This window comes from Dipodomys merriami, unplaced genomic scaffold (assembly GCF_024711535.1).
Source record: "Dipodomys merriami isolate MVZ:Mamm:240054 unplaced genomic scaffold, mDipMer1.0.p SCAF_1, whole genome shotgun sequence".
NCBI lineage: Eukaryota > Metazoa > Chordata > Mammalia > Rodentia > Heteromyidae > Dipodomys > Dipodomys merriami.
Window position 1 is genome coordinate 145,081,419 of NW_027202270.1, and position 27,240 is coordinate 145,108,658.

Below are 27,240 nucleotides of genomic sequence, written 5' to 3' on the forward strand. Positions count from 1 at the left end.
TGTTCATGAAACATTTTTTGTTTTAGATTCTCCGAGTACCTCAATATTTCTTGAACAACTGAATGAGGCTGTTAGCCCTCTCCAGGACTATGGGATTTCAGTTGCAAAGGTAAAAAGAAATTTATGTTGCTAAAATATTAACAAACTTAACAAACATAACTACAAGAATAAGTAGCTAAAAATACTTTCATATCTTTTTCCTGACAGGAAGAATATTTCTTCCTCTTTTTTGGGGGGAGGGTAAATGGTAGGGAGTACTTGAGTGTGAACTAGGGTCTCTGTGCTTGCTAAACAGACATTTTACTACTGAAGTCATATCAGCAGCCTTTTGGGCTTTAGTTATTCACAGATAGTTTCTCATACTTTTGCCCATGGCCATCCTTGGCTCATAATACTCCTACTTCTGCTTCCTGTTTACCTGGGACAAAAGTGCATGATACCATACCTGATTTCCATGTTTAGGTATGGTCTGATTAACTTTTTGCCTGGGTTGGCATTAGTTCTATACCACCCTCCTTTTTGTCTTTTTTTTTTTTTAAACATAAGAATAAAAAAAAGCATAGAAAGTTAGTTTCAGAATTTTTTAAAATAATTTTTTATAATACAGTGCTTACAGAGTAAAGGAAACTAATTTTTTTATAATTGACCTTCATTTCATAAACTAGTCTATTAGGTATATCATTTTTCAAAACTGTACTTAGTTTTTAATTCTGTTTTGTTTTGTCTGACAAATATTTCATAGTAGCAACAATTAAACTACTTGTTAAATTTTCATTAGTACCAACTGAGGCAACAAAATAATATAATTGAGGGGGTGGGAAGGTGGCTCAGTGGTAGAGCGCTTGCCTTGTATGCATGAGGCCCTGGGTTTGATTCCTCAGCACCACATAAGCAAAAAGAAAAAAAGCCGGAAGTGGCGTTGTAGCTCAAGTGGTAGAGTGCTAGCCTTGAGCTGAAGAGCTGAGAGACAGCGCCCAGGCCCAGAGTTCAGGCCCCACGACCGGACACTCCCTCCCCCCCACCCCCCAAAAAAAATAATATAATTGAAGAATTTTTGTTTTTTCATTTTTCTAAGTCTTTATAAATTTTTCATTGTGGTTGTTATGTTGTTGTAAGTTATAAGTTGTTATAATTGATTTGTGGGCCCCTTAGCTTTTTTGCTCAATGCTAGCATTTTACCACTTGAGCCACACCTCTATTCTGGCTTTTTGGTGGTTTATTGCAGATAAAAGTCTCATGGACTATCCTGCCTACGCTAGCTTTGAACTGTGATCCTTAGATCTCAGCTTCCCAAGTCGCTAGGATTGCAAGAATGAACTGCTGGTGCCAAGCTTTATAATTGTTGTAATGACTAACATTTGTTTTTTTAGAACAAAATAAAAACAACTTAATTTCATAGTCTATCTTTTTTTTCTTAAAATGTTCAAGTTTGCCATGGAGTAGTTTTCCTTTAAATTTATAATCTGAAACTCAGAAAAATGAGTGAAATAATCCAATAACATTAATTTCTTTTTAATTAATATCTACCTGACTTCTGCATTACCTATTCTTTCTAGTTCATTTGTCTTCTTTATCTCAGTTATACCTGTTATTTTTTTTAGTCTGTACAAGTAGACTTCCTAAAGCAGGAAGCACAGAAATGTTAGCTAACCTTGGCTATATACTTTTAGAAACAAAATAAAATAAACTCTATATACTTTTAGAAACAAAAAGTAAATGGTTTCGTGTGTTAATTCTGTGTGTATAGAAGTTTCAGTTAACTTTGAGCAACTGAGTCCATTCCAAAATGATAACAGCACTCATCTTCTTCTAGGAGCTTTGAATAAAAAATGTAAAGTGAAATTTCTAAATGTAATAGGAACTTGATATGAAACCTAAAAAGGGTAATCACTGTTTATCTAGTAACTAGGAGATGAGTTCCTAGTATTATATATTTAGTAACTGGATAGTAATATTAAAGTTTGTGTCCAGGCTGTTGCTTTTATTAACCAACGTAACTTAAACTCTTGGTTTTATGTTGAATACACTGAGACAGTGGAAAAGAGACAGTGGTGACTAAGAACTTAGGAAAGAGTAAATATTTGTGAGATTGAAATGAGCTTGCTGTATTTAGTCTTCTTCTGGGTAGAGATATGACTAGTCCTTTTCTTTTTCTTTTTCCTTTTTTTTTTATCTGTCGTGGGCCTGAACTCTGGGCCTGGGCACTGTCCCTCAGCTCTTCAGCTCAAGGCTAGCACTCTACCACTTGAGCCACAGCGCCGCTCCAGGCTTTTTCTGCTTATGTGATGCTGAGAAATAGAACCCAGGGCCTCATGCATGCAAGGCACGCACTCTACCACTGAGCCACCTTCCCGGCCCTGACTAGTCCTTTTCTTTGGAAAAGATATATCTTAAATAGGGAAGATGAAATACAGCTACAAATCATTTTAATGGATAGAAAAACGAGCATTCCAATAAGATAGATACACATAAAGTACCATGGACTTTCAAAACAAAGCCTGTTGAAGTGGAAATCACAGATGGTATTTGGTAACACCTCAAGAAGAGAAGTGTTTGAGAAATGCAGAGGTGGATGAAGAAAACACTATAAAAATATAGAATCTATTTTATATGTATCTAGAAAAATATAAATAGACTAAATGTCCAGTTAAGACAAGGTTGTCAAGCTGGAGACAATAACCATATCCTGTAGTATGCTATTTAGAAATGTGTCTAAAATACAAGCTGCAGAAATCTTCAAAGGAAGGGAAAAATGTATTATACAAATGGTAACTAAAAGAAATGTAGTGTAGCTATGTGACTGTATCAAAGTAAATTTTGAAACAAGGTACTATTCAGTCATACTCACATTTTTTCTTAAAACCAGACCATCTATTAACTAGATTCTACCATTAAGACTTTCCAGTCTGACAACTTCCTGTATCCTCCTTATCATCACTTCTTGTCTGGGAAACCATAGTAGTCTTCTAATAGTTGGGACTTAGACCTTTCACTATTGTCCCAATATAAATTCTTCCTCATATGTAATCAGATGTGTCAGGACACGTTACTACTGCTAAAAAAGGCTTATCATAATTATGGTAAAATTAAAACTCCTGAGTATTATAAAGGCTGGGACTGACTCAAATCTCATTTTTCAACCTTTTACTTTGCCTGGCTTGTTTTTTGATATATACTGGCCATCTTTCTGTTACTTGAGCCTGCTAGAGGTGCTGTCACCATTGAGGGTTTGTACGTATTTCTCCCTCTGCTTAGAACTCATCTACCTATCTCTATCTTATCTATCTATCTTATCTATCTATCTATCTATCTATCTATCTATCTATCTATCTATCTATCTATCTATCTATCATCTATCTATTCTGTTCTTTGTACCAATGTCACCTTTTCAAAGGAGCCTTCTTTGATTATCTAAACTGCCCTCTCCTATATGTTCTTCTTATTGTTTTTTATGTATAGTACTTAACATTATACATTAAGCAATTTTTTAATTGCCTCTACATTTAGCACATACATTCAAAGGATAAAGATTTTTATGTGTGCTTAACTATCTCCAGTGACTAAAACAGTGATAACATGGTAGGTGTTTAGATATATGTGTAATGGATGAATGAATGTACACATCTGTTGTTAAAATGTCCATGCACAGGGCTGGGAAGGTGGTTCAGTGGTAGAGTGCTTGCCTTGTATGCATGAGGCCCTGGGTTCGATACCTCAGCATCACATAAACAGAAAAAATCAGAAGTGACACTGTGGCTGAAGTGGTAGAGTGCTAGCCCTGAGCTGAAGAGCTGAGGGACAGCGCCCAGGCCCAGAATTCAGGCCCCATGACTGTGAAAAAAAAAATGTCCATGTACATACCCATGTGCACAAATATTCACTTTTTGGTCATGGCTATATTCAGACTTTTAATTCAAATTCTCTATTCCTGATATCTTTTCTGAGTGTCATTTCCCCTTTTTATAGCTTTTAAAACAAATGTTACTTCCCCAGCTGTCATTGTTTCCTCAAATTCTACTAAGTTGAACAATGAAAATCCTGTCTTAAAGAAAATGAAAACCTAACCAAATTTATAGCTATTTTCCTAGCTTTATTTTGGTTATGTTGGTAGCAATTCATTTGCTCTACCTAGAAATCTGCATTGTTTATCTCTTTCTTCTCTCCCTCTGTCTCATGATGCATATGCATAATTTTCTCCCTACATGTATTTATTTTATTAGTGAAGAATCTCTTGAGGGTTTTTAAAATTGTTATTGTCCTTTTTGTCTTTTCTTCAGGTTCCAATCATTACTGACCTGTAGTATACTCATCTCTTTGTATTCTCTCACATTTCCATTTTGTCTGCATGAACTTTTTGTATAAAGCCCAGATTATGAACTCTAGGGCTGGTGTGGCTGCTCTAACACCATCATAGACTCAGCTTCATTTTCTCTGTTGCACCATTTTTAACAAGTAGGTTTTCCTTGTTTATTTATTATGCTCTTGTGGTCCATAATTGCCACTACTGGTCATGTTGGCTTTTTATCAAGAAGTGGTGAAGCTTCTCTAGCTTGGGGAGGGGAAAGAAAAAAACAAAATGCTTGAATAGGTTGACCCATTGTAACAATGAGGTGTATAAAATGAGAGGTTAAAAAATGAACTTTACAAGTTAGCGGGGGAGGGAGGAGAGGGGAAGTGTAGTTGTAGAGGTGGGGAGGGAAGGGATGATAGAGGAAAAACAAAGGAGGAGGTAACAATGCTTGATAGGAAATGTATGCATTACCTTGTTCATGTAACTGTAACCCCTCTGTACAGTATTTTTACAAAAAAAAAGGATAAAAAAAAAGAAGTGGTGAAGAACAAGAGTATCAGCCATCCTTGTTTTTAGAATTGTCTTAAGAATCCCACCCCAGTGACTTCTAACTCTGGCTATCTTGAGCTGTTTATGAGGCTGGAAAAACCTTTTAATGAGGCATTTGCTTTTAGCAAATGTATGTAGAGTAGGAAGCCGGAAGTATGTGCCACACCTGTGTACAGCTCTTGAGATACTTTGATGTTAGGAAACTTCCCACTCAGTTTTTTGTGCTTTCTGGCTGATTTCTCCCTCCCTCCCTCCCTCCCTCCCTCCCTCTCTCTCTCTCTGTCTCTCTCTCTCTCTCTCTCTCTCTCTTTCTTTCTTTCTTTCTTTCTTTCTTTCTTTCTTTCTTTCTTTCTTTCTTTCTCCCCCCGTCCCCCACCCCTCTGCTGGGGATTGAAGCATGGTCACATTTTGTGCTGAGCATTCACGGAGCTCTACCCTAAGTAATCTGCTCCCTCTCCTTCAGCCTGATTTCTGGAATTTCTGCCTACTTTTATGTCCTGCTTTCAATACATCCTTCCTTTTCAACCTCTTATTTTATTTGCAAGACTGAATTAAATGTAAACTGTTAGGTTTAATTAAATTATCAGTTCATGGTATTGAAGCAGTTCCTTTCTGTGGGTTTTCTCACGCACTTGAATTAGTGAACAGTGAGAGTATATACATCAGACAAAAAGTAAAATTCAAACTTTGGCCTGAGGTTAGAGTGTAATGTTGAATTATCCTTATTTTCCTTACCAAGTAACTTGACCTTTTGTGTATACCTAGAATATTCAATGTAATCTTTTATAGGTTAATTGTGTCAAAGAAGAAACATCAAAATATTGTGGAAATGAAAAGTATTTGATGAAAGCGTATTTATTCAGGTAAATTTTTCTTAGTGTTACATAAAGCTAGTAGCTAGAATATTCTATATGTAAAATTTCATTAAGCAAGGAAAAAAGTCATACTTAATGACGATCATAGGAAGCTTGGCAAAATGTTCAAGTGTTAGATTCGTTGCCTAACCTCTGAACTTTAACTTCTTTATTTTCAAAAAAATGTAAAAAGTAATACCTACCACACAGGGTTGTTTTGTATATTACACAAGATTCTTACATAAATTCCTAATGCAACTGTTTTGCCAATAGGCTCTTAGCAAATTTATTGTTCTTTGTTGCTTTATCAGTTGCATATTTAGGAGTACTTTTTTTTTTGAGGGACCCACCAGGGTTTTGATTGCAAATTCCACTTGGGTCTGTTAATCTTCCTGAGGTGTCTCATATTCTTTATTCAACCCCTTAATGTTTGGCCTAGGAATTGGGGAGATATCCTGTTTGCTCAGGAAATTCCTCCTAAGGACACTCTCTTCTTGGTCATCTTCTCACCCTAACTTAGGAATCCATATGTTTATGATGGGGAACTTGTTAGGAAAACTTTATTACAGCTCCTGTGTTTTTTATTCAAATCTTTTTTCAGGTCCAGGACCTATGCTTTTATAAAAAGTACCGCATCTATTGTGTATATATTCACACACACACACACACACACACACACACACACACACACACACACACACACACATATATATTTTAATGAATATTTGAATAATGTATGATGTGCTAGCACTCTGGTAGATATATGGGCACATGGATAAGACACTGACTCTAACATCAAAGAACTTACAACCTACTATAGTAGACAAATAAATTAATTCCAAGGCAACATTTTACAATGTGTTTGTCAACTTTTTATAGGGGCAACGTACTGCTCAGAGAATTCCCTACTGACAGCTTGTTTGATGTGAATGCTATTGTCGCCCATGTTCTCTTGTAAGTACAGAGGCTATTCATTCACTTATTTGGTGTTGATTTATTTTAGACAACCAGAACTCATTGACATATCTTGGGATTTTGATTTTATATTTATAGATGTCAATTTTACACAAATTGCTAGCTTATCGTCCCATATCAAGGATTTAAAATTTCTTTAATGACAGAAGATACAAGACTATGTAGATTCTCCCATATAAGAGTAGGAGAGGGCCACAGTATAACCCCTGCTTTCACTGTATTTGATGTCAGTATAATTTGTGGAGGGGAAGGGGAAAAACAAATCGTTTAAATAGGGATACAGGTGGACCCATTGCAACGATGAGATGTACAAGTTGTTATGTTGAAAACGAACTTTACAGCTTTGGTGTGGGGGGGGGGAGGATTGGGTGGGGGGCAGGGAGAGGATGGGAAGGGATGGGAAGGGGAAACAAAGGAGGAGGCTACAATGCTTGATAAGAAATGTACTCATTATCTTGCCCATGTAATTGTAATCCCTCTGTATAGTATTTTCACAATAAAAAAATAAATAAAAGAAAAAAAGAAAAAAAAGAGTAGGAGATGGCTCAAAAAGACTTCATGGGCTGGGTGCCAGTGGCTCATACTTGTAATCCTACCTCCTCAGGAGGCTGAGATCTGAGGATCGTGGTTCAAAGCCAGCCTGCAGGAAAGTCTGTGAGATTCTTACCTCCAATAAACCACTAGAAAACTGGAAGTGGCGCTGTGGCTCAAGTGGTAAAATGCTAGCCTTGAGCTGAAGATCTGAGGGACAGCACCCAGGCCCAGATTTCAAGCCCCATGCCCAAAACAAAACAAACCAAAAACAAAAATAGAAAACTACAATAGTCATACAGTTGCTTTTGATTCTGTCAGTAGAGTGAGGATTTGCCAGATGTCTTAGTTTGTTGAAGTTGACATTACAAAATACCATAGATTGGGTGAATAATAAACAATACAGATTTATTTTTCAGAGTTTTGGAAACTGGCAAGTCCAAGGTCAAAGTGTTGACAGATTTGGTATCAGATGAGGGTGCCATCTTCTTCCTGAGTCCCCCAAGACAAAAAAAAGTCAGAATCTCTGAATTCTCTTTCATGAGAGTACTAGTCTCATCCATAAAGATTTTTCCCATATGACTTAATCACTTTCAAAAGTTCTATCTTCTAATGCTGTACCAATGCTGATTTACAAAACTCAGATTCCACAAATAGACTGTTTACTTTGTTCTTGATATGTGCCAGATACTTGTCAGACATTGAGGATATATCACAGACCAAGAAGTAGGTTGAGAGATTTAATGTTTTAGAGAGATCTAATATTTTGCTGCAGAGATAAAGCACAGAAACAAAAGATACTATGCATTAAAGAAATAATAGAAGTGGGGCTAGGAAGGTGGCTCAGTGGTAGAGTGCTTGCTTTGCAAGCATGAGGCCCTCAGTTTGATTCCTCAGCACCACATAAGCAGAAAAAGCCGCAAGTGGGGCTGAGGCTCAAGTGGTAGAGCACTAATCTACAGCTGATTAGCTGAGGGACAGCACCCAGGCCCAGAATTCAGGCCCCAGGACCGGACCCCCCCCCAAAAAATAGTAGAAGCATGTATTCAGAAGGGCAAATGGATCCATAGAGAACTTTCTAGTTACCCATGTCTAGAAAGGAAGTGTTTATTAAGAGTGCTTCCTGGAGAAGGTATTAGTTTGCATAAATCTTACAGGATAACTGCTGGGTGAAGAAGGGGAACTGGAGTCCAGGCTCCTGTGGAAACCATGGCAGGGCCATTGTATAATCTAGGGGAGCTAGGGACAGCCAAGAGGGGATTTCAATGCTTAGGTAAAACGAACTGGGTTTGGCAATGGGTAATTTGATAATAGCAAAGCTACCACTGTGAGTTAATATTTTGTTTCTTCCTCCCTCCCCACCTCACACTACACAATGCCACAGTGTGCATTCTCTGCCCTGGCCTAATTGACACTGTTATTGTGGCTACCTATGGAGCTGGGTCTCACTGCCACTGCTCCTCGCGATTACTTTGTTCTGTTTCTGGTTCTTCACATTACTTGCTCTGGTTCTTCACATCACTTGCTCAAGGCAAGTGATTCCTGATTATTTAACTAGAAAAAATACTAGCCTGAAGATATGGTTCAAGTAGTAGAGTGCCTAGCAAGAATGAGGCCCTGAGTTTAAACTCTAGTCCCACCAAAACAACAACAACAAAATACACATATAGTATGCACATAAGGATTAAGTGGAATGAATTGTTAATGTCAGAAGATTTATGGAGAAGCAGACGAAAGGGATAATTTTAGATGAAGAAATATGATCAGTTAGTTTGCCTTGTACATTGAAGAGATGATTTAGAAGAACTGCGATCAAGTGGAAATATTACTGGAATAGGATAATAATGCTTGTTTTGTGCTATTTCTAGTGCTTGAGTCAATGAACATGACCAAGCTCTTCAGTATTTTAAACTTCCATTATTTTACAATAATTCTGCCTACCTTATCTTTTGTTCATTCAATACATTTGATTTTCTACTATGTTTAAAACTCTGTTTTAAATTATTACAGATTTCGTGGTAAACCACGAGGTCCTTGTCTTAAAGAGATGGCCGTTTAGTGATCAAGTCAGAGGAAAACAAGAAAGAGCATTTACAAATAGTTACAGTTTATAGTAAGTGAATTAGTGAAATGAGAGAAAATACCATGGGCTTACTTACATAGGAACGCTTCTCTGAAGTGATGATGGTTAAGATAAAGACCAGCTGTGTGTATGTGTGTGTGTGTGAGAGAGAGAGAGAGAGAGAGAGAGAGAGAGAGAGAGAGAGAGAGAGAGAGAGAGAGAGAGAGAGAGAGAATGGAAAGACCCTGAGATATATCTTGAGTGTGGTATACATAAAAAACAGAAGGGAAAAATGAGGCTGGAAAGACAGATGATATTTAGGTCATGTGGTGCTTTAGGTACTGTGAAAAGTACAAGTTGTTATGTTGAAAACGAACTTTACGGTGGGGGGGTGGGGGGTTGGGAGGATGGGGGGCGGGGTGAGGATGGGAAAGGATGGGAAGGGGAAACAAAGGAGGAGGCTACAATGCTTGATAAGAAATGTACTCATTACCTTGCCCATGTAATTGTAACAGTACAGTATTTTCACAATAAAAAAAAAGAAAAGTGCTCTACAATATTGAGATATCAAGGGCTCCTACATGTTTCAGGCTGAAAGAACTATCTGTAAAGAATTATTTGTCCAGACCAGAGTGGATTACAACGTAAGATAGAGAATGAACACAAATGCCCTGGCTAATGTTCTCAGGGCAGACTGATGGCCTGAAGACTGATTTTTAATACAGTGTTACTAAAATGCTTAACTTCCTATTACTGGTAATTTGATTAGGCTTCTTTAACCAAAATATGTAACTATTAACTAAGTACAAGTCATATTTTTCTAATAATTTTATCTGTATTTCTCTTAGTGCTCTTCTTTTTAATGAAGTGAAATATATTACCACCCCAGAAGACCTTCAGAATATAGAAAATACTCTGAAAGGAAAAGCAAACATGATTTTCTCATATGTAAGAGCCATTGGAACACCAGGTAGTACAAACATTTTTTTTGTAGCCTCTGCTGTGCCTGAGTGCCTGTGTATGTTAAATGCTTCAAATAGTATAGTCATAACTTAAATATTTTACACAATGAATTGAAATCATCCTTACTGTTATGCTATCTTTCTTTAAACTGGCAGACAGATGTAGTAGAACTATGGAGCCATGCTACCTATATTAAACTCCTGCCCCACCAAGATAAGTCACTCAGAAGTGACCTGAGATTTGTTATGTATTTGCATTCCTACAATAAAATTACTCCTAGATACATATTGGCAGCTATTGTAAACATGGTATTAATAAGCCATGTGCTTGCTAGAAGATGTTTGCTCTGAAGGCTTTTAAAAAGATGGAAAAGCCTGTATCTACATTAACACTTCATTCTTCCCTCATATTTTGATCATTAAAATCTCATCAGATTTTCTAATCACATTGGCATTTTTATTGCCTGTAAGTAGGAACGACTTTGATTAACTTTGCTGACAGAGGTGTTTGGATATAAGCTCACCTTCTGTGCTGCTTTATTATGAGGTTAGTCCCCTTTTATACTTGATACACTTCTGGGATATATACTTCTGAGGAGTATATATGGTTTGTTCTGGGGGTAAGGAGGCAGGGAAGAGCAGGTGTGTCTGGAAATAGCCTCTATCTGCCCTGGTTTCACTGTTACTTGCCAACCAGTCAAAACTGAGCTTTAGGAAGGGCCAGTTTTGGGATGTGGAGTATTTTGGTCTTCTCAACCTCACTTCTGAAACATCCTGAGGGAGAACCTCTTCATCTATTTCACTTTCTTCCAAGCAGTGTGTATTTCCTTTGGGTAAAGAACTCTGGCAGATGAGTAGGCATTGCATTCTGTCTGACACCAGAGTGATGGCTACAGGAGCCATCTGGATAATAGATGATTTTGGAAGGGCACACATGCTTGCTATTAGACATGTTCTTCCTGGTGCATAACTGATGAACCTCATGCTGACAGAGAAGCAGAGAGTTTTCCTTTGCTTCCAAAGGGAACCTTTGTTAGTGCAATGAAGAACTCTGAGCTCTGGAGATCCATTTTAGGTTTCTGTAAGGAGGCTGGAGAGTCTGAAGCAGCAAATGTGGAGTGGAGCCCAGAAGTCCTTATTTTTTAAGTTAGCACCAGGTGATTTCTATATTGAGCTAAGTTTGGGAAACATTAAATGCAACTGTTTCTTAAGATCTTGTTCAGGACACTTACAAACCTGTACATTCTACTTTTGGAAAAGGAGCTATTCAGAGCTTGATGCAGAGCAAAGCATGCTTCATGCTCTTCTGAGCAATCAGTCAGCAGGGAATTTTCTATTCTTTCTGTATCCTGTCCAGATTTACCCAGCAGCCTTTCTAACTCTAGCAGGCCACACAACAGGGGTGGGGATAGGGTAGTTACTAATGTGGTGATGTCTGAAGTAAAGGAACCAGGCCTTGCAAAAGGTAAAATGTTCATCATCCTTCATTTCAAACAAATGCTGCCTTAGTGACATAGGCACACAGTAACCTTTAGTGTCAAGAAGATTCCACAGTACAGGAACATTTCCAGATTTTGCAGTGGGGCTTTTTAGGTTTCAAGGAAATCCATATATTCAAGTTTCATCAGCTTCTTTTTCTCCAAGAGAGTATAGCTACTTTTTCCATGAAGATGGAGTTTGGGGTTAGGGACATGGTCATTAGTGGAACACATGTCTAGCATGTGGGAGGCCTTGGATTCAGTTCCCACCATAGTGGGGAGGGATTATATTGCTGAAGATGGGACTTTGAGGACAGAGTAGGAGAGTGTGTTAAGTAATGCTAAGGTAACAACTGCTAAGATAAGTACTTAGCAATCTGAAGGCTTCTAGTGACTTTGACAAATGTAGGTTCTATAGAGTGACAGAAATACCTGCGGATAGGTATAGGACAGAATAATAGAGAGCAATTGGAGGCAGGAATATAGAGAACTGTGTGAGAGAAGTTTTGCTATTAAGGAAGGGAGAAAAAAATGGACCAGTGGCTAGAAGAGTGATCAAGAGAAGACTTTTCCTTCTTTTGGTGGTGCTGGTGTCTGATGCTTTCTAGGCAGGTGCTGTACCACTTGAGCCATGCCTTCTACTTTTTTTGATTTGGTTATTTTTCAGATTAACATTTGCATTTTTTCCAGGCTAGCCTAGACTTTGTCTCTTTTTTGTGTATATGTGCCAGTACTGGGTCTTGAACTCATGGCCTTGAGATCTCACTCACAGCTGGCACTCTACCACTTGAACTACACCTCCAGTTCTGGCTTTTTGCTGGTTAATTGGAGATAAGAGTGTCTCATTTGTCTGCCTGAGCTAGACCTTAGACTCCTGAGTAGCTAGAATTATAGGATTATATACATATGTATATAATCCTATAATTCTATATGTATACATATGTATATACATATATATGTATACATATGTATATACGTATATATGTATATATACATATATATATGTCACTAGTGCTTGGTTGGGTCCTCTTAAGTCTTCCACATATTTGGGATGACAGATATATACCACAATGCCCTGGCTATTGGTTGAGATGAGGTCCTGCTAACTTTTTGCCTGAGCTGATCTCTAACTCAGGCTCCCAAGTAGCTAGGACTATAGGTATGAGCCACCATACCTAGTAGAAGGATTTTTTTTTTGGGGGTCCGGTCGTGGGGCCTGAACTCTGGGCCTGGGCACTGTCCCTCAGCTCTTCAGCTCAAGTCTAACGCTTTACCACTTGAGCCACAGCGCCACTTCTGGCTTTTTTCTTTTTGCTTATGTGGTGCTGAGGAATTCGAACCCAGAGCCTCAGGCATGCAAGCGCTCTACCACTGAGCCAACTTCCCAGCCCAGGGAGAAGGATGTTTTAAGAACCTCCCTTGTATACTGAAGAATGATCTAATAGAATAGAGGCAATGCATGTATAGGAAAGGGTGGGAGAACTACTGGACTAAGGTCCTTGAGTACACAAAAGAGGCTTCATGTTTCTGTGATGGGAACAAAGAACATTTATCCATGCTAACAGGGTGGATGTCAATTCAGGTATGCATATAGGTCCATATGATTTGGGAAGGTTATGGAAGAGTTTTTGTATTTTCAGTAAAATAAAGTCATATTGAAATAGAAATGAGGTCTCAGTTTGAGAAATTAAGAGATAATATAGGCTTGGAAATAAAAAATGGTTTCTAGGCAGCAATAGTAGTTGATATTAATAATTTAAAGTGAGACCATTGGCTAACAGGTTTTGTCTTTTCCTTTTTTTCTCCTGAAGTCAAGTTGGTTTTTGAGGGTATAGGTACAGAATAGGTAGAGTATTGGACTTAACCCTGATTACATTTTAGTCAAATAGGCAGGGGAATGGTTATGAAATGGTTATGAGATTGAAGGTTGATTAGAAGGGAAGAGAAACCAGAGTGTCTTGGAAAAAGATATGGAAAGAAACCGTAAGACTTGGAGTTAGCATAGCAGTGAGTGAAGGCAGGCTTGAAGAGAATAAAGAAGGCCAAGCACTGAGAGGCTAGTATTTTGAAAGGATCATCTGTGCAGATAGTAAAACCACGAAGGATGATGACAGTATGGTATTAGAGATGGTATGACAGAAGTGAAATTCCTCATGGTTTGAGGAGGTGTGACTCCAGCTGTGGTAGTAGATGGTGCTAACAGGTGGGATCCTGAGTGGAATCCTCTGATGATCTGAGCTTGAAATTCTAGGAGAAATGAAATGAAAATTGCCTGGAAAGGGTAATTAGAAGGAGGGGGGGGGAAGGAAAATAAAATGAAGAGGAAGGAATTAAATAAATACTTCAGGAAGATTTCTTTATTGAAAGGGTGTGCTGAATCTCAGCATAGTGACTGCAGCCACAGCTCCCTCCCTTCTTTATCTCCTCCCTCTTTCTCTTTCTCTGCTTCCCTTCTTCTTCCCCTCTCGTTTCCTCTCTTCCCTCTCTCTGTCTCTCTATTCTCTCTCATCATTTCCAGCAAATCACCTTATTTGAAATTTTAGAATATACCAGAGGGAGAGATGATATAAAGATAAATAAAGAGAATATAATGACAATTCTAAAATCTTCTAGAGGTAGGGCAGAAAGAGTTGGCAATTAAAGAACCAAAAATTAGAGTGTCCCTGAACTTCTCATTTGCAGCTCTAGAAATGGAAGAGAATAGAATGATGATTTCAGAATTCTAGAGGGAAATGATTTGTATCTAGTCTATATCAAGCCTATAACTATAACTATAACTAATTGTGAAAGGAGAATTAAGATTCTTTCATAAGTTCAGGGTGACAAAAATTACGTATCTCATAGATCTATTGGAAGGGGTTGGAGTATGTTAAGAAGGGAATAGAAATAAAAAAATATTTTTCCTTCAATCTGATATCAATAAAAGAGTAATATTCAAAACTATGGTTTACAGGTGTCAGACTAACTCCTCTTCTCTTCTACTTCCTATCCATCCTTCAGAGCATAGAGCAGTCATGGAAGCTGCTTTTGTGTACGGGACCACATACCAATTTGTCTTAACCACAGAAATTGCACTTTTGGAAAGTATTGGGTATGTATAAGAGGTTTGAGCCAACAGTTCTGTTTTGTGTTGTTCACATGTTTCATGGGCTTATCTGAAGGAATCATAACAGATAAAACTATAAATAAAGCTAAAATGCCCTTTACCACTTACCAACTATGCCACAACCTGAAGGCATGCATGAATAATGGGAGATAATGAGAGTAAGGTGAGCTAAGACAGTGCAGATAAGGCACAGATGGAATCCCACATAGCTGCTGTGAGTCTCCTGGGAGTAGGTCTTTCCAGAGATCATAGAGATAAAATAATAGCTTTCAGAAGCGAAGCTCCAGAAATTCTTTGTGAGAGTTCTGTGTCACTTTGTCATAACAATTTAAAGTGGATCTGAGTACAGAATATTTTAATGTTTATTTGTCTTCTTTAGTTTCTAGATAGAAGCACTTTCAGTATTTTTGGCTGAGCAGCCTAGGGTTACAGTTTCAATGTACTTTCAAGATACAGGTTAGTGTCAAATGTTTCTCAGGAAATGAACCCAAGGCAAAGCAAAATGGGTATATTGTTGTTTTTTTATGTATTCACTTGTTTATGGCCAGGCTTGGGGCTCAAGCCCCAAGGTACGGGCCAAGGTACGGTCCCTGAACTTTTGTGTTCAAGGCTAGCACTCTACCACTTGAATCACAGCTCTACTTCTGGCTTTTTGGTGATTAATTGCAGATAAATGTCTCATAGACTTTCCTCCCCTAGGCTGGCTTCAAACCACTAGCCCCAAATCTCTACATCCTGAGTAGCTAGGATTACAGGTGTGAACCACCAGCACTATCTATCTATCTATCTATTTTTTTTAAATTTAATTTTATTTTATTTGTGAACATACTGTAAAGAGGGGTTACAATTACAGGGGCAGGATAATGCGTACATTTCTTACCAAGCATTGCAGCCTCCTCCTTTGGTTTACCCTTGACATCCCTTCCCAGCCTCCCCCCTCCCCCCCAATCCCAATCCTTCTCCTTCCCCCCCCTCTCCCCCCTCCCCCCACACCGACGTTGTAAAGCTCGTTTTGGACATGACAACTTGTACTTCTCATTGTTGCAACAGGTCCACCTGTATCCTTAAACAACTGGTTTTTCCCCATCTCCTCCACAAGTTATACTGACATCAAATATAGTGAAAGCAGGGGTTATACTGTGGGGGAGGGACATACAAAGCAACAAAGAGATAATCTTATAAATGCATTAGAAACACATGCATGAAAGAAAAAAACATTAAAATACATATCTAAGGGTTGATTTTCCTGACATCACATTATCTGACCTTTTCCGCTTGACTCATACATATACTAGATATTGCAAATAAGGGAAACCATGGGACCTATGTTTCTTTGGGCTTGGCTTATTTCACTTAATATAATTTTTTCCAAGTTTTTCCATTTCCTAACAAATGGGGCAATGTCATTCTTTCTGATGGAGGCATAGAATTCCATTGTGTATATATACCACATTTTCTTGATCCATTCATCTACTGAGGGGCATCTGGGTTGGTTCCATATCTTAGCTATGGTAAATAATGCTGCAATAAACATAGTTGTGCTGGTAGCTTTAGTGTGGTCTTGTTTGTAAACATTTGGGTAAATGCCCAAAAGTGGGATTGCTGGGTCATAGAGGAGTTCTATGTGAAGTCTTTTGAGGAACCTCCATACTGCTTTCCAAAGTGGTTGAACAAGTTTACATTCCCACCATCAATGAAGTAAGGTTCCTTTCTGTCCACATCCCCTCCAGCATCTGTTGTTGTTAGAGTTCTTGATTTTTGCCGTTCTAACTGGGGTGAGGTGATATCTCAATGTTGTTTTGATTTGCATTTCTTTTATGGCTAAGGATGTTGAACATTTCTTCATGTGTCTATTGGCCATCCTTCTTTCTTCTTCAGAGAAGTTTCTCTTTAAGTCTTTCACCCACTTATTTATTGGGCAGTTGTTTCTTTGAGGATTTGTTGTTGGGGGGTTGAATTTTTTGAGTTCGAAGTATATTTTAGATATGAGACCCTTGTCCGTTGTATGGCTAGTAAAGATCTTCTCCCAATCCGTGGGCTTTCTATTGATCTTGCTAGCTATGTCATTTGCCCTGCAGAAGCTCTGCAACTTTATGCAATCCCATTTGTCCAACCTTTCTTTGATTTGTTGTGTTTCCGGGTCTCTATTCAAAAAATTTCGGCCTGAGCCAAGGAGACCTAGGGTTTCTCCTATTCCATCCTGTAATGTTTTCAGAGTGTCTGCTTTGAGTTCAAGGTCTTTGATCCATTTGGAGTTGATTCTGGTGCAGGGTGATATATAAGGATCTAGCTTTAGTTTTCTACATGTAGTTAACCAATTTTGCCAGCACCATTTACTGAAGAGGCTGTCTTTCTTCCATTCTATTGTTTTAGCTCCCTTATCGAAGATTAGATGGCTATAGGTCTGTAGGTTCATTTCTGGATTTTCAATTCTATTCCATTGGTCCTAAGGTCTGTTCTTATGCCAATACCAAGCTGTTTTGATTACTATGGCTTTATAGTAGAGTTTGAAATTTGGTATTGATATTCCTCCAGCAGTGTTCTTTCCGTTGAGGAGCGTTTTTGCTATTCGGGGTCTTTTATTGTTCCATATGATTTTTTGGATTGCCTCTTCTATTTCCTTGAAGAATGAGGTTGGAATTTTGATAGGTATTGCGTTGAATTTGTAGATAGCCTTGGGAAGTATTGCCATTTTCACAATGTTAATCTTTCCAATCGGGGAGCATGGGAGGCTTTGCCATTTTTTTAGTTCTGTGTTGATTTCCTTTTTCAAGATTTTAAAGTTTTCATCATAGAGGTCCTTCACTTCTTTGGTTAAGTTAATTCCTAGGTATTGTATTTTTTTGTGAGGCTATTACAAATGGAGTTGCTTTCCTAATTTCAGCCACACTTTTCTCATTGTTGGCATACAGAAAAGCCATTGATTTTTGGGGGTTAATTTTATAACCTGCTACTTTGCCAAAGTTTTGAATCAGCTTGAGTAATTTGGGAGTGGAGTCTATGGGATTCTTTAAATACAAGATCATGTCATCTGCAAAGAGGGAGAGTTTTATTTCTTCTTTCCCTATTTGGATCCCCTTTATGTCTGCATCTTGTCTTATTGCTGTAGCTAGGCATTCTAAAACTAGATTGAAGAGAAGTGGAGAGAGTGGGCATCCTTGTCTTGTTCCTGAGTTAAGAGGAAATGGCTTTAGTTTTTCACCATTGAGTATAATGCTGGCTGTAGGTTTGTCATATACAGCCTTTATTGTATTGAGGAACGTTCCATGGATTCCTAATTTTTCCAAAACCTTCATCATGAAGGGGTGTTGTCGAATGCTTTTTCTGAATCTCTTGAGATAACCATGTGGTTCTTATTCTTGCTCCTGTTGATGTGATGAATAATATTAATTGATTTGCGTATATTGAACCAGCTTTGCATCCCTGAAATGAATCCTGTTTGATCGTGGTGTATGATTTTTTGGATGAATTGTAGAAGTCGATTGGCCAAAATTTTGTTGAGAAGTTTTGCATCAATATTCATCAAAGAAATGGGTGTATAGTTCTCTTTCTTTGATGAGTCCCTGCCTGGTTTTGGGATGAGGGTTATGATGGCTTCATAGAATGTGTTCGGTAGTGAGCTTTCTCTTTCAATTTCATTGAAGAGTTGGAGGAGTATTGGTGTGAGCTCTGCTTTGAAGGCCTTGTAAAATTCCGCTGTAAAACCATCTGGTCCTGGACTTTTCTTAGCTGGGAGGTCTCTTATTGCTGTTTCTATTTCAGTGCTTGATATGGGCCTGTTAAGATAGTTTAACTCATCTTGGTTTAGTTTTGGCATGTCAATATTTGCTAGGAAAAGGTCCATTTCTGTCAAGTTCTCAAACTTATTAGCATAAAGTTTTGAGAAGTATTCCCTTATAATGTTCTGAATCTTGGTTGTTTCCGTGGTGATGTTTCCATTCTTATCTCTGAGTTTATTAATTTGGGTGTGTTCTCTTCTTTTTCTGATAAGATTTGCTAAGGGTCTGTCAATTTTGTTAAGTTTTTTGAAGAACCAACTCTTTGTTTTGTTGATTCTTTCTATAGTTTTTTTGGATTCTAATTCATTTAATTCTGATTTAATTTTGATTATTTCTTTCCGTCTACTGGATTGGGGTTTATCTTGCTGCTCTTTTTCAAGGAGGTTTAGATGTGTCATTAAATTGTTAGTTTCAGATCTCTCCAATTTGTTGATGTAGGAGCTCAGAGCTATAAACTTGCCTCTCAGTACTGCCTTTGCTGTGTCCCAGAGGAGCTGGTAATTTGTGTGTTCATTTTTGTTGAATAGCATGAACATTTTAATTTCCTTTCTAATCTCTTCCATGACCCACTCATGATTCAGCAGTGTGTTGTTCAGCCTCCATGTGATGCCGAACTTTCTTTGGTGGCTTTTGGTATTGAGTTCTAATTTTATTCCCTTGTGGTCAGAGAGGATGCAAGGTATAACTTCAATGTTTCTGAATTTAGACAAGTTTGCTTTGTGGCCTAAAATGTGGTCTATTTTAGAAAACATTCCATGTGCTGCTGAGAAAAACGTGTATTCTGATGCTGCTGGGTGAAATGTTCGGTAGATGTCTGTTAAGTCTAGTTGATCTATGCAGCTGTTTAGATCTGCGGTTTCTCTGTTGAGTTTTTGCCGAGTTGATCTATCTAGTGGGGAGAGTGGTGTGTTAAAATCCCCAACAATTAATGTCTTTGGATCTATATGGGATTTGAGGGAAAGTAGTGTTTCTTTGATAAATTTGGGTGCTCCATTGTTTGGCGAATAGATATTTAGAATTGTAATATCCTCCTGAAGGAGAGATCCTTTAATTAGTATGTAGCGACCTTCTTTATCTCTTCTCACGAATTTTAATTTGAAGTCTATTTTATCTGATATTAGGATTGCAACTCCCGCCTGTTTATGGGGGCCGTTTGCTTGGTAGATTTTGTTCCAGCCTTTAACATTGAAAATGTGTTTGTTTTTACGGGCAAGATGTGACTCCTGCAGGCAGCAGATAGAAGGGTCTTGTTTTTTAATCCAACTAGACAGTCTATGTCGCTTAATTGGAGAGTTCAGTCCGTTAACGTTAAGAGATAGGATTGAGAGGTATTTGGGAGTTCCTGCCATGTTATCCACCTTCTTGGGGGCTGCAAAAGCTGGGTTCTTCCTATGGTTCTTGGATTCTCAGTTTGGGTGCAGTTTCTTGGCCTTTATTGCGGTCTTGTTAGTTTTCTATGTGTAGGACATCTTTAAGAATCTTTTGTAGGGCTGGTTTGGTGGAGATGTATTGTTTCAATTTTTCTTTGCTATGGAAGGTTTTTATTTGGCCTTCAGTTATGAAGGAGAGTTTAGCTGGGTACAGTATTCTTGGTTGATAGTTGTTTGTTTTTAGGGCATGGCATACATCATTCCAGGCTCTTCTTGCTTTGATTGTCTCTGCTGAGAAATCTGAGGTGATTCTAATTGGTTTCCCTTTATAGGTGATTACCCTTTTCTCCTTGACAGCTTTAAGGATCTTTTCCTTGGTCTGAATTGATCCTGTGTGGATGATAATGTGATGGTGGGATGTCCTATTCTGGTCTGGTCTATTTGGGGTTCTAAAAGCTTCTTGTATCTGAATAGGCCTATCTTTTTGTATGTTTCGGAAGTTCTCTGCTAGGATCCTGTTAAACAAATTTCCTAGACCATTAACTTCTGTTTCTAGGTGCTCCTCTACACCCATTATCCTTAGATTAGGCCTTCTGATGGTGTCTTCCAGGTGTTGGATAGACCTATCATATTTCTTGGACTTGTCTTGGATGGTTGTATGTTCTTTCTCTATAATATCTAGGCTGTCTTCAATCCCTGAGATTCGATCTTCTGCATGGTCTAACCTGCTGTCAAGACTCTCTACTTTGTTTTTTATCTCTTTTCCTTCTAATTGGTCAGCTTTGATGGCTTCAAGTTCTTTGTTGAAGCTCTGTTTTAGGTCTTGTATGAATTTCTTTACTTCCTTAATTTGGTGTTCAGTGTTTGTTCTCAAATCACTTAGTTGATTGGTTATGGTTTCTTTGGACTCCCATTCCTTCTGTTGGGTTCCATTCAGCATTCCCTTTGTGGTCTCCTTGACTTCCTTCAGCTTTTTGTTAATGGATTCCATGAATGCCTTTAGTGATCTTTGTGTATTCTCTACCTGGTCTCTCAATTCCTGTATTACTCTTTGATTAGCTTCCTCCCGTTCGTGGGATTCCTGTATTTCTCTTTCCTCCCGTTCGTGGGATTCCTGCAGTTCTCTTTGAGTGTTCTCAGCCTGCTCAGGCCATTCCTCCCTTTCTCTTTGAGTATTCTCAAGTTGTTCACGCAAATCCTGTATCAGTTTTTGAGTAGCTTCCTCACGCTTATGATATTCCTGTATAAGCTTTTGGGATGCCTCCTCTCTCTCCCTTTCACGCTCATACAGAGTCCTTTGTAAGTTGTCAAACTTCTCATTTATCATGTTTGCCAGCAGTGTTTGTAGAGCTATTTGGGAACTCTCCTCTGGATTATTCATTATCTGTTCTGACCCCTGATTATCAAGATTGGGAATTGAGATATCAGGATTTGCCATTTTTCTTGTGTTTTTCCGGCTTACTCTGCCCATTTGAGATGAAAATAGCATCATTTTTGTGCTAGAACACTATCTTAAGGCAACCATCAATCAAAGTTTGCATTTGTACAGTCAATAGTCTACAGATACAATCTAGTTCAACAGATCCATCTATTCAACATCAAACAACTATATGTTAATGGGCTTCAAACCGCAGAGAAGAATTTGGAAAACCAGAAATTATTAGGGTTAGGGAGAGATGTGGGTAAAAAATACGAATAGATTGGTGTGGGGAGGCACAGGGAGAGTTAAATATGTCCTAATCCCAATGCAGGAAATAGGTTGGGTAGGATGCAAGTAGAGAGAGAGAGAGAGAAAAAGAAGAAAGGGAAAGGGAAATGAAAAGAGACCAGAAAAAAATAGAAACGTAAAAATTAATATTATTATGGAGATTAAAAGACCATCTATTTAGAGAGGAATGTGAGTATATTAAGAGAAGGGAAGGGACACAGAAGAGAAGTGAAAAACTTTAAAAAATGCTTAAAATATTATATAGGTATAAAGAGGTAGTACTGCTATTAAGGAATTTAAGTCTCAGAGGTTTTGAATTGAGTAATAAATTTGTGGATTAAGTGTGTACACAATGGGGGATAGGGTCTACTAGTTAACTACGGGTTTATCTGAGGATGTGCAGGACAAGAGTTAAGTCACATAAAGAAGATCAAAAGAGAGGAAAAGGTGAGAAGGATAAGAAAGGGAGAAAAAAAAGATCAGAAGTTCAGTAGAGCTAGACAAAAAACAAAAAGATAGTTAAGAAAGAAAAAAAAAGAGAAAGAAGACAAGAAAAGAAAGGAAAACGCACATTCACATATTCCTAAAATAAAAATTATAAGAGGAAAAAAAAGTTACTGGAAAACAATTATTTTTTCAAAAAAGGCAAAAATTAAAGATTAATAAAATTTTTAGAAAAGGAAAAAAATTTTTTTATATATATAAGGTACCACAAAAAAAGAGAGAAAAAAAAAAGAGAAGAAGAAGAAGAAGAAGAAAAAAAAAAAGTTCTTTGATTTTTTTTTTTTTTTGGGAGGGGTGGGAAGAATCCTGTATCTCCCTTTTGTCTGTAACCAGCCTCTTGTTGGAGTTTCTGGTCAGCTTGAGGTCCTGTGGCTTGATTGGTTTCTTAAGTCAGTTTGTTCGAACAGGCAGAAAAATGCTCTGCTTTACCCAAGATTTTGAGATCCCCCTCCCAGATTAGTTTAATGGGAGGGTGATCTGCTTTGAGAATCACAAAATAGGGGAATGCAGTGGTGAGGCTAGGTTCTGGGTAGAGTTGAGGCCTTTCAACAATCAGTAGCTTTTCCCTGGGGCTATTTTGTGAAAAAACTCACAGAGCCCAGCCTGGAGCCATTCTCATGGTTTCTGTTTTTCAATTGATTGTGGAGGCTGCTAGAGGAAGGGGCAGCCTCTGGCTCTGCTTACCAAGTGAGGAAAGCCACTCCAATGGCTGGCGTCTGAGCTGGGTGACTTTTCCCTGGATGGAGCTGAGTCTGGCAGGTCACTTCGCCATTAAGTTCTTGTGACCTGCTAAATGACTCGTTTTATTCCAAGGCCTGAGTTGGAGCTGGCAGCTCCTCTGAGCTTTGTCGGTATCCAAGATAGAGATCACTGGTGCTGGGGGGGGGGGTGGCCTTCCCTCCTCTGCTCCCTGAGAAGGAGTGAGGACGTTGGGCCTATTCACGCTGAGTCTTGGATCCTGGGTCGTCTCTGGTCTGCAAACTGCAGGATGAAGATGTCCGCTCCTTGTCGGTTCTTGCTGGTGTTGAGTAGAATCCGCTCGCCCGCTGCGTCTGGCTCCTTCGTCCCGGACTCTCTGTGTGAGCGCTCAGGTATGGCCCCGGCTGCGGTCGGTGCCGCGACCCTGCCGCCGCCGCGGCAGCTGCTGGCAAGTGCTCAGATGTGTCTTCTTGCCTTGGCTTTCCCTCTCTTGTCTAACTCTCTGACCTGTGATGGCACACTTGGTGTGATTCTCTGGCTTAGGACTGTTCACTGGAACTCTAAAACTGCTTTCTATGCGAGAGCTTGTTCAGATTCCAGCTTCTCCTCCGCCATCTTCCTGGAACCTATCTATCTATTTTTGATTTGAGGCAGGGTCTCAAGTATCTCAGGCTGGCAAGGCACTTGCTTTGTAGCCAAAATGGTCCCAAACTGAAGAACCTCCTGCCTTATTCTCACAAGTGCTGGAGTTAGGTGTGTATCAACATGCCCAGCTAATGTGATCAATTTGAGTTTTTACTAACTCTTTTCTGGCCTTTAAGAACAGACTAGCTGTGTGACAAAGCACATATAATTGCTTAAAGTCCAGAGGTTTTATAGTTCTGGAATATCTTGAGGCTAATGCATAGAAAGCTGACATAGTGAAATAATTTGGGGGAGAAGAGGTAGGAAGGGAAGAAAGTTCTTCAATTTTTCTTGTGTTCTGTGAGATACTCTTCCTTCTAAACAAGTAGTAAACCTCTCATCTTTTGGGTTTCTGTTATGTGCAAACAAATGATCCTTGATTAAATGAATTTGCCACATGACTGTTATCTCAGAGGTTATAATACATAGTCCAACTTGAACTGAGACCCTATAAATTTACATCTTCCTTGTAGTAGTATGTGACTACTCAGGTTCCCCTTAAGTGGTTATGTCCTTTCATTGAACCTGAGTAGTGAGGCCTGTCTTCTTGGAGAAGCCATTATTCAAGGAAGGTTTTTATGCTCTCCTTTCTCCTTCCCTACTTGCTTATCCTTCTTCTACCCAACTTGGCCAGAATGAAATTTCTTTCTTCTTTGCAGCCTTTTATATTAGGGACATTATAATTTGTTTACTAAATGGATGTCCTTTAGTCTAAGCTCTTCAAGGATTTGAGCTTTCTCATGAATTTTTATCTTTTGTGTTTAGTACAGGACCCCATACTAGGCATTACACAAATCTTTAAGTGACATTCTCTAATCCTTGACTTTATGGGAATTCTTTGTAACAAAATCAGAAATCACTGTACCTTGAGTGCTTAGTTTATACATGTTAAGAATTAAACATTTTAAAAACAAAAATTTGTACTATTTTGCCAGAATCTACTAATGCCATATGGAGATTGAAAAAAAACACCTCAATTTTAATTTTGGCAAAATTCATCCTCACTATAAGTTTATCTTTGAATTTTCATGTTGCAAGGAGTGGCAAAACTTAGTTATAAGCCATTTTTGCCAAGTTTTGTGGTATTTCAAATACAAATACACAAACTCCCACAAATAGTCACATGGTTTTTACCTTAAGGTATGTTTGGGCTGAAGTTTATTCAAAGTAGCTTTGAGTTTAAATTAAATGTAGAAGCAATTATATTTGAAGATAATCTCATTGTCTATGACAGTCTTTTATTAAAACAAAATCACATAGGACTCCCTATGAACCTAATTTAGAAGCTACCATCTGAAAGAGGTCAGGAAGAGAAGTGCTGTACAGCTCATGAGGCTTGTTCAAATAGTTAGGCTGATTTTCTTTTTCTTTTCTTCCTTCCTTTTGTTTTCAGTATGTGGTTTGAACCATGGCCTCATGCTTGCTAGGCAGGTGCTCTACCAGTGAAGCCATTATCTTCAGCTCATTTTTGTTTTAGTTAGGTTTTGGAGAGTTCTTTATTTTCACCCAAACCATTCCCCCATTATAATCCTCCTATCCAGGCTTCCCACACAGCTAAAGGAATGAACTATGGCAAACTTGTTGGTTGCCAGGATTCTTGCTAACATTTTTCCCAAGTTGGCCTGACACTGAGATCTTGCTAAATTCTGGCTTCTGAGTAGCTGGGATTACAGGTATGTGCTACCATGCCAAACCCAAGGAATCATGCATTCTTTTTTTAATTTTTCCACATTTATTTTAATATTACACTCTTTGAGTCCTCTTACCAGGACTATAATTCAAAAGCATGTGATAGAGATTGTTGTTACAACTTTTCAGATGGTAAAATGATCACACATAAACTTTAAGTAGAAAGTCTTTAATTTTTAATTTGCAGCTCTGAGAATATCGAACACGCACATCTCTACTTTTCTCATTGTGAACCTGTCCTGGACCTGGCTCAGCAGTGTAAAAGAACACGAATGGAGCGGCCACTGACTACACTGAACATTCACATGTTTGTTAAGACTATGAAAGCACCTCTGTTGGTAAGAGGCCTATTTTAATTTGATTCACACAGGTATATTCTACTTCTATGAGTTATATCTCTTCCCTTTTTGGGGGCATATTCCTCCCATTTTATGGGTTTTTAAAATTGATGATAGAGTAAAAAGACTTATTTTTAATGTTTTAATGCCTTGATTAGTCATTGGGTTGATATCTAAATATAACATTGTAGAAGTGAACATATTCTTTGGGAGTTCAAATGAACTCTGGGGCTTGGAGAGCGCTCACAAGTCAGAAAGACCAGGTCATCATAAGAAAAGACCTCTTTTGTGGACACCTCAATCATTGTTTGTACTGTGCCCACTCTCTTAGCATTAGCTTCGGAGAGTCTAGTAGAGTCTTACTGGGTGATGGGGGCTTACTCTCTGAAGTGTAAAGAGTTGTCCTGGGTGTTTGTAAAACCTTCAGTATATCTTCTCACCCAGTTCATGTATATGCATAATGTATATGTGTATATGTGTAATGGTGCATGTGAATTATACAGAAATAATCTAAGCAGTGTAGTTTAGTATAAAGAAAAGTCACCCAGTGACACATATCAGTTATCTCTGTACACAGAGATAGTTCAGATTAAGAGTTGTTTTATAATAAGATGTGGTATCTTGGAAGTGGTGCTATGCCTCAAGTGGTAGAACACTTGCCTTGAGCTGAAGAGCTGAGGGACAGCACCCAGGCCCAGAGTTCAAGCCCCATGACCAAAAAAAGAAAAAAGAAACGAATAAAAGATGTGGTATCTTTAACCCTGTTTGCATTTAACAAAGAAAAAGAAACTGAGATCTAGAGGGATTGTGGTGCTTTTCATGAATGCTTCATCATATGAAGGGCCCTTTAAGAAATATTGTCTGAAGTGTTGAAAATGCATAGGAAAAACATTTAAAAGCTGAATTTTTTTGTAAACTCCATTTTAGGTAAAACAGTCATGTTTCAAAGATGAGAGAATTAACTTCATACATTTATTTTCATCTTTGCGCCTTTCTGATAGTTTTAGTATATGTAATTTTTATAGCATTAAAGTCAGTAGTACTTACATTCTGTACCCATAATTTTTCCCTTTTAAAAAGTCTGCCTTTTTTATTTAAGTAGATTCATTGTTTGACAGCCACAGGTTCTTGGCTTCATTTCCTTGTTCTTTATTTTAAGTAACATTTTTGATTTGATCTTGACTGCTAGGAATTTTTTTTTTTTTAGAGAAAGCAGTATATAAGCCTTTTTCCTTTTCTTCTACAGTGTAGGGGATGCATCTTGCTTCTCAGGGAAGGACACCTCCTGAGCTTGGTTTGCAGCTCACTTGTACAGTTCACTGTACAGTTTTTCACCATTTTCTCTGCCTCATTCCCTACTCTCAGAATACTCAGGATTATTGAGAATTCTGAGGATTTTCTCTGCACACTAATAACAGGCAGGATTGTGTTTCATTCCAAGCTTACTAAAAGCCTTGTGAGTTTTGTTTGTTTGTTTTATTTTGTTTTTCTTTTCTTGCAACAACATTCTTCCTGGAAATTGTACTCATTTCCTAAAGTCTTTCCTCATGAATTTTCTTTCTCTGAGTTTTAAAACTACTTTTTAAGATTGATGTTGAGGAAGGTGATTCTGTGATCATCTCTATTTTATTTTATGATACTTACCAGGAATTAGTAATTTG

The 27,240-nt window shown here is 38.2% G+C and overlaps 1 protein-coding gene across 6 annotated transcripts in view; it reads left to right on the forward strand.

The window, feature by feature from the left end:
- Txndc16 (thioredoxin domain containing 16) overlaps positions 1-27,240 on the forward strand; it is a 77,017-nt gene that overhangs the window by 13,472 nt on the left and 36,305 nt on the right. For 5 of the 6 annotated variants that reach the window (XM_070033289.1, XM_070033279.1, XM_070033270.1 and 2 more), the window contains exons 4-9: positions 27-109; positions 5,630-5,703; positions 6,574-6,648; positions 10,111-10,232; positions 14,703-14,793; positions 25,429-25,579. In XM_070033289.1, the coding sequence (XP_069889390.1) occupies positions 27-109; positions 5,630-5,703; positions 6,574-6,648; positions 10,111-10,232; positions 14,703-14,793; positions 25,429-25,579 (596 nt within the window). Of the gene's footprint in view, positions 1-26; positions 110-5,629; positions 5,704-6,573; positions 6,649-9,210; positions 9,314-10,110; positions 10,233-14,702; positions 14,794-25,428; positions 25,580-27,240 lie in introns of those variants that run through there. The other variant, XM_070033318.1, reaches the window with a different exon arrangement.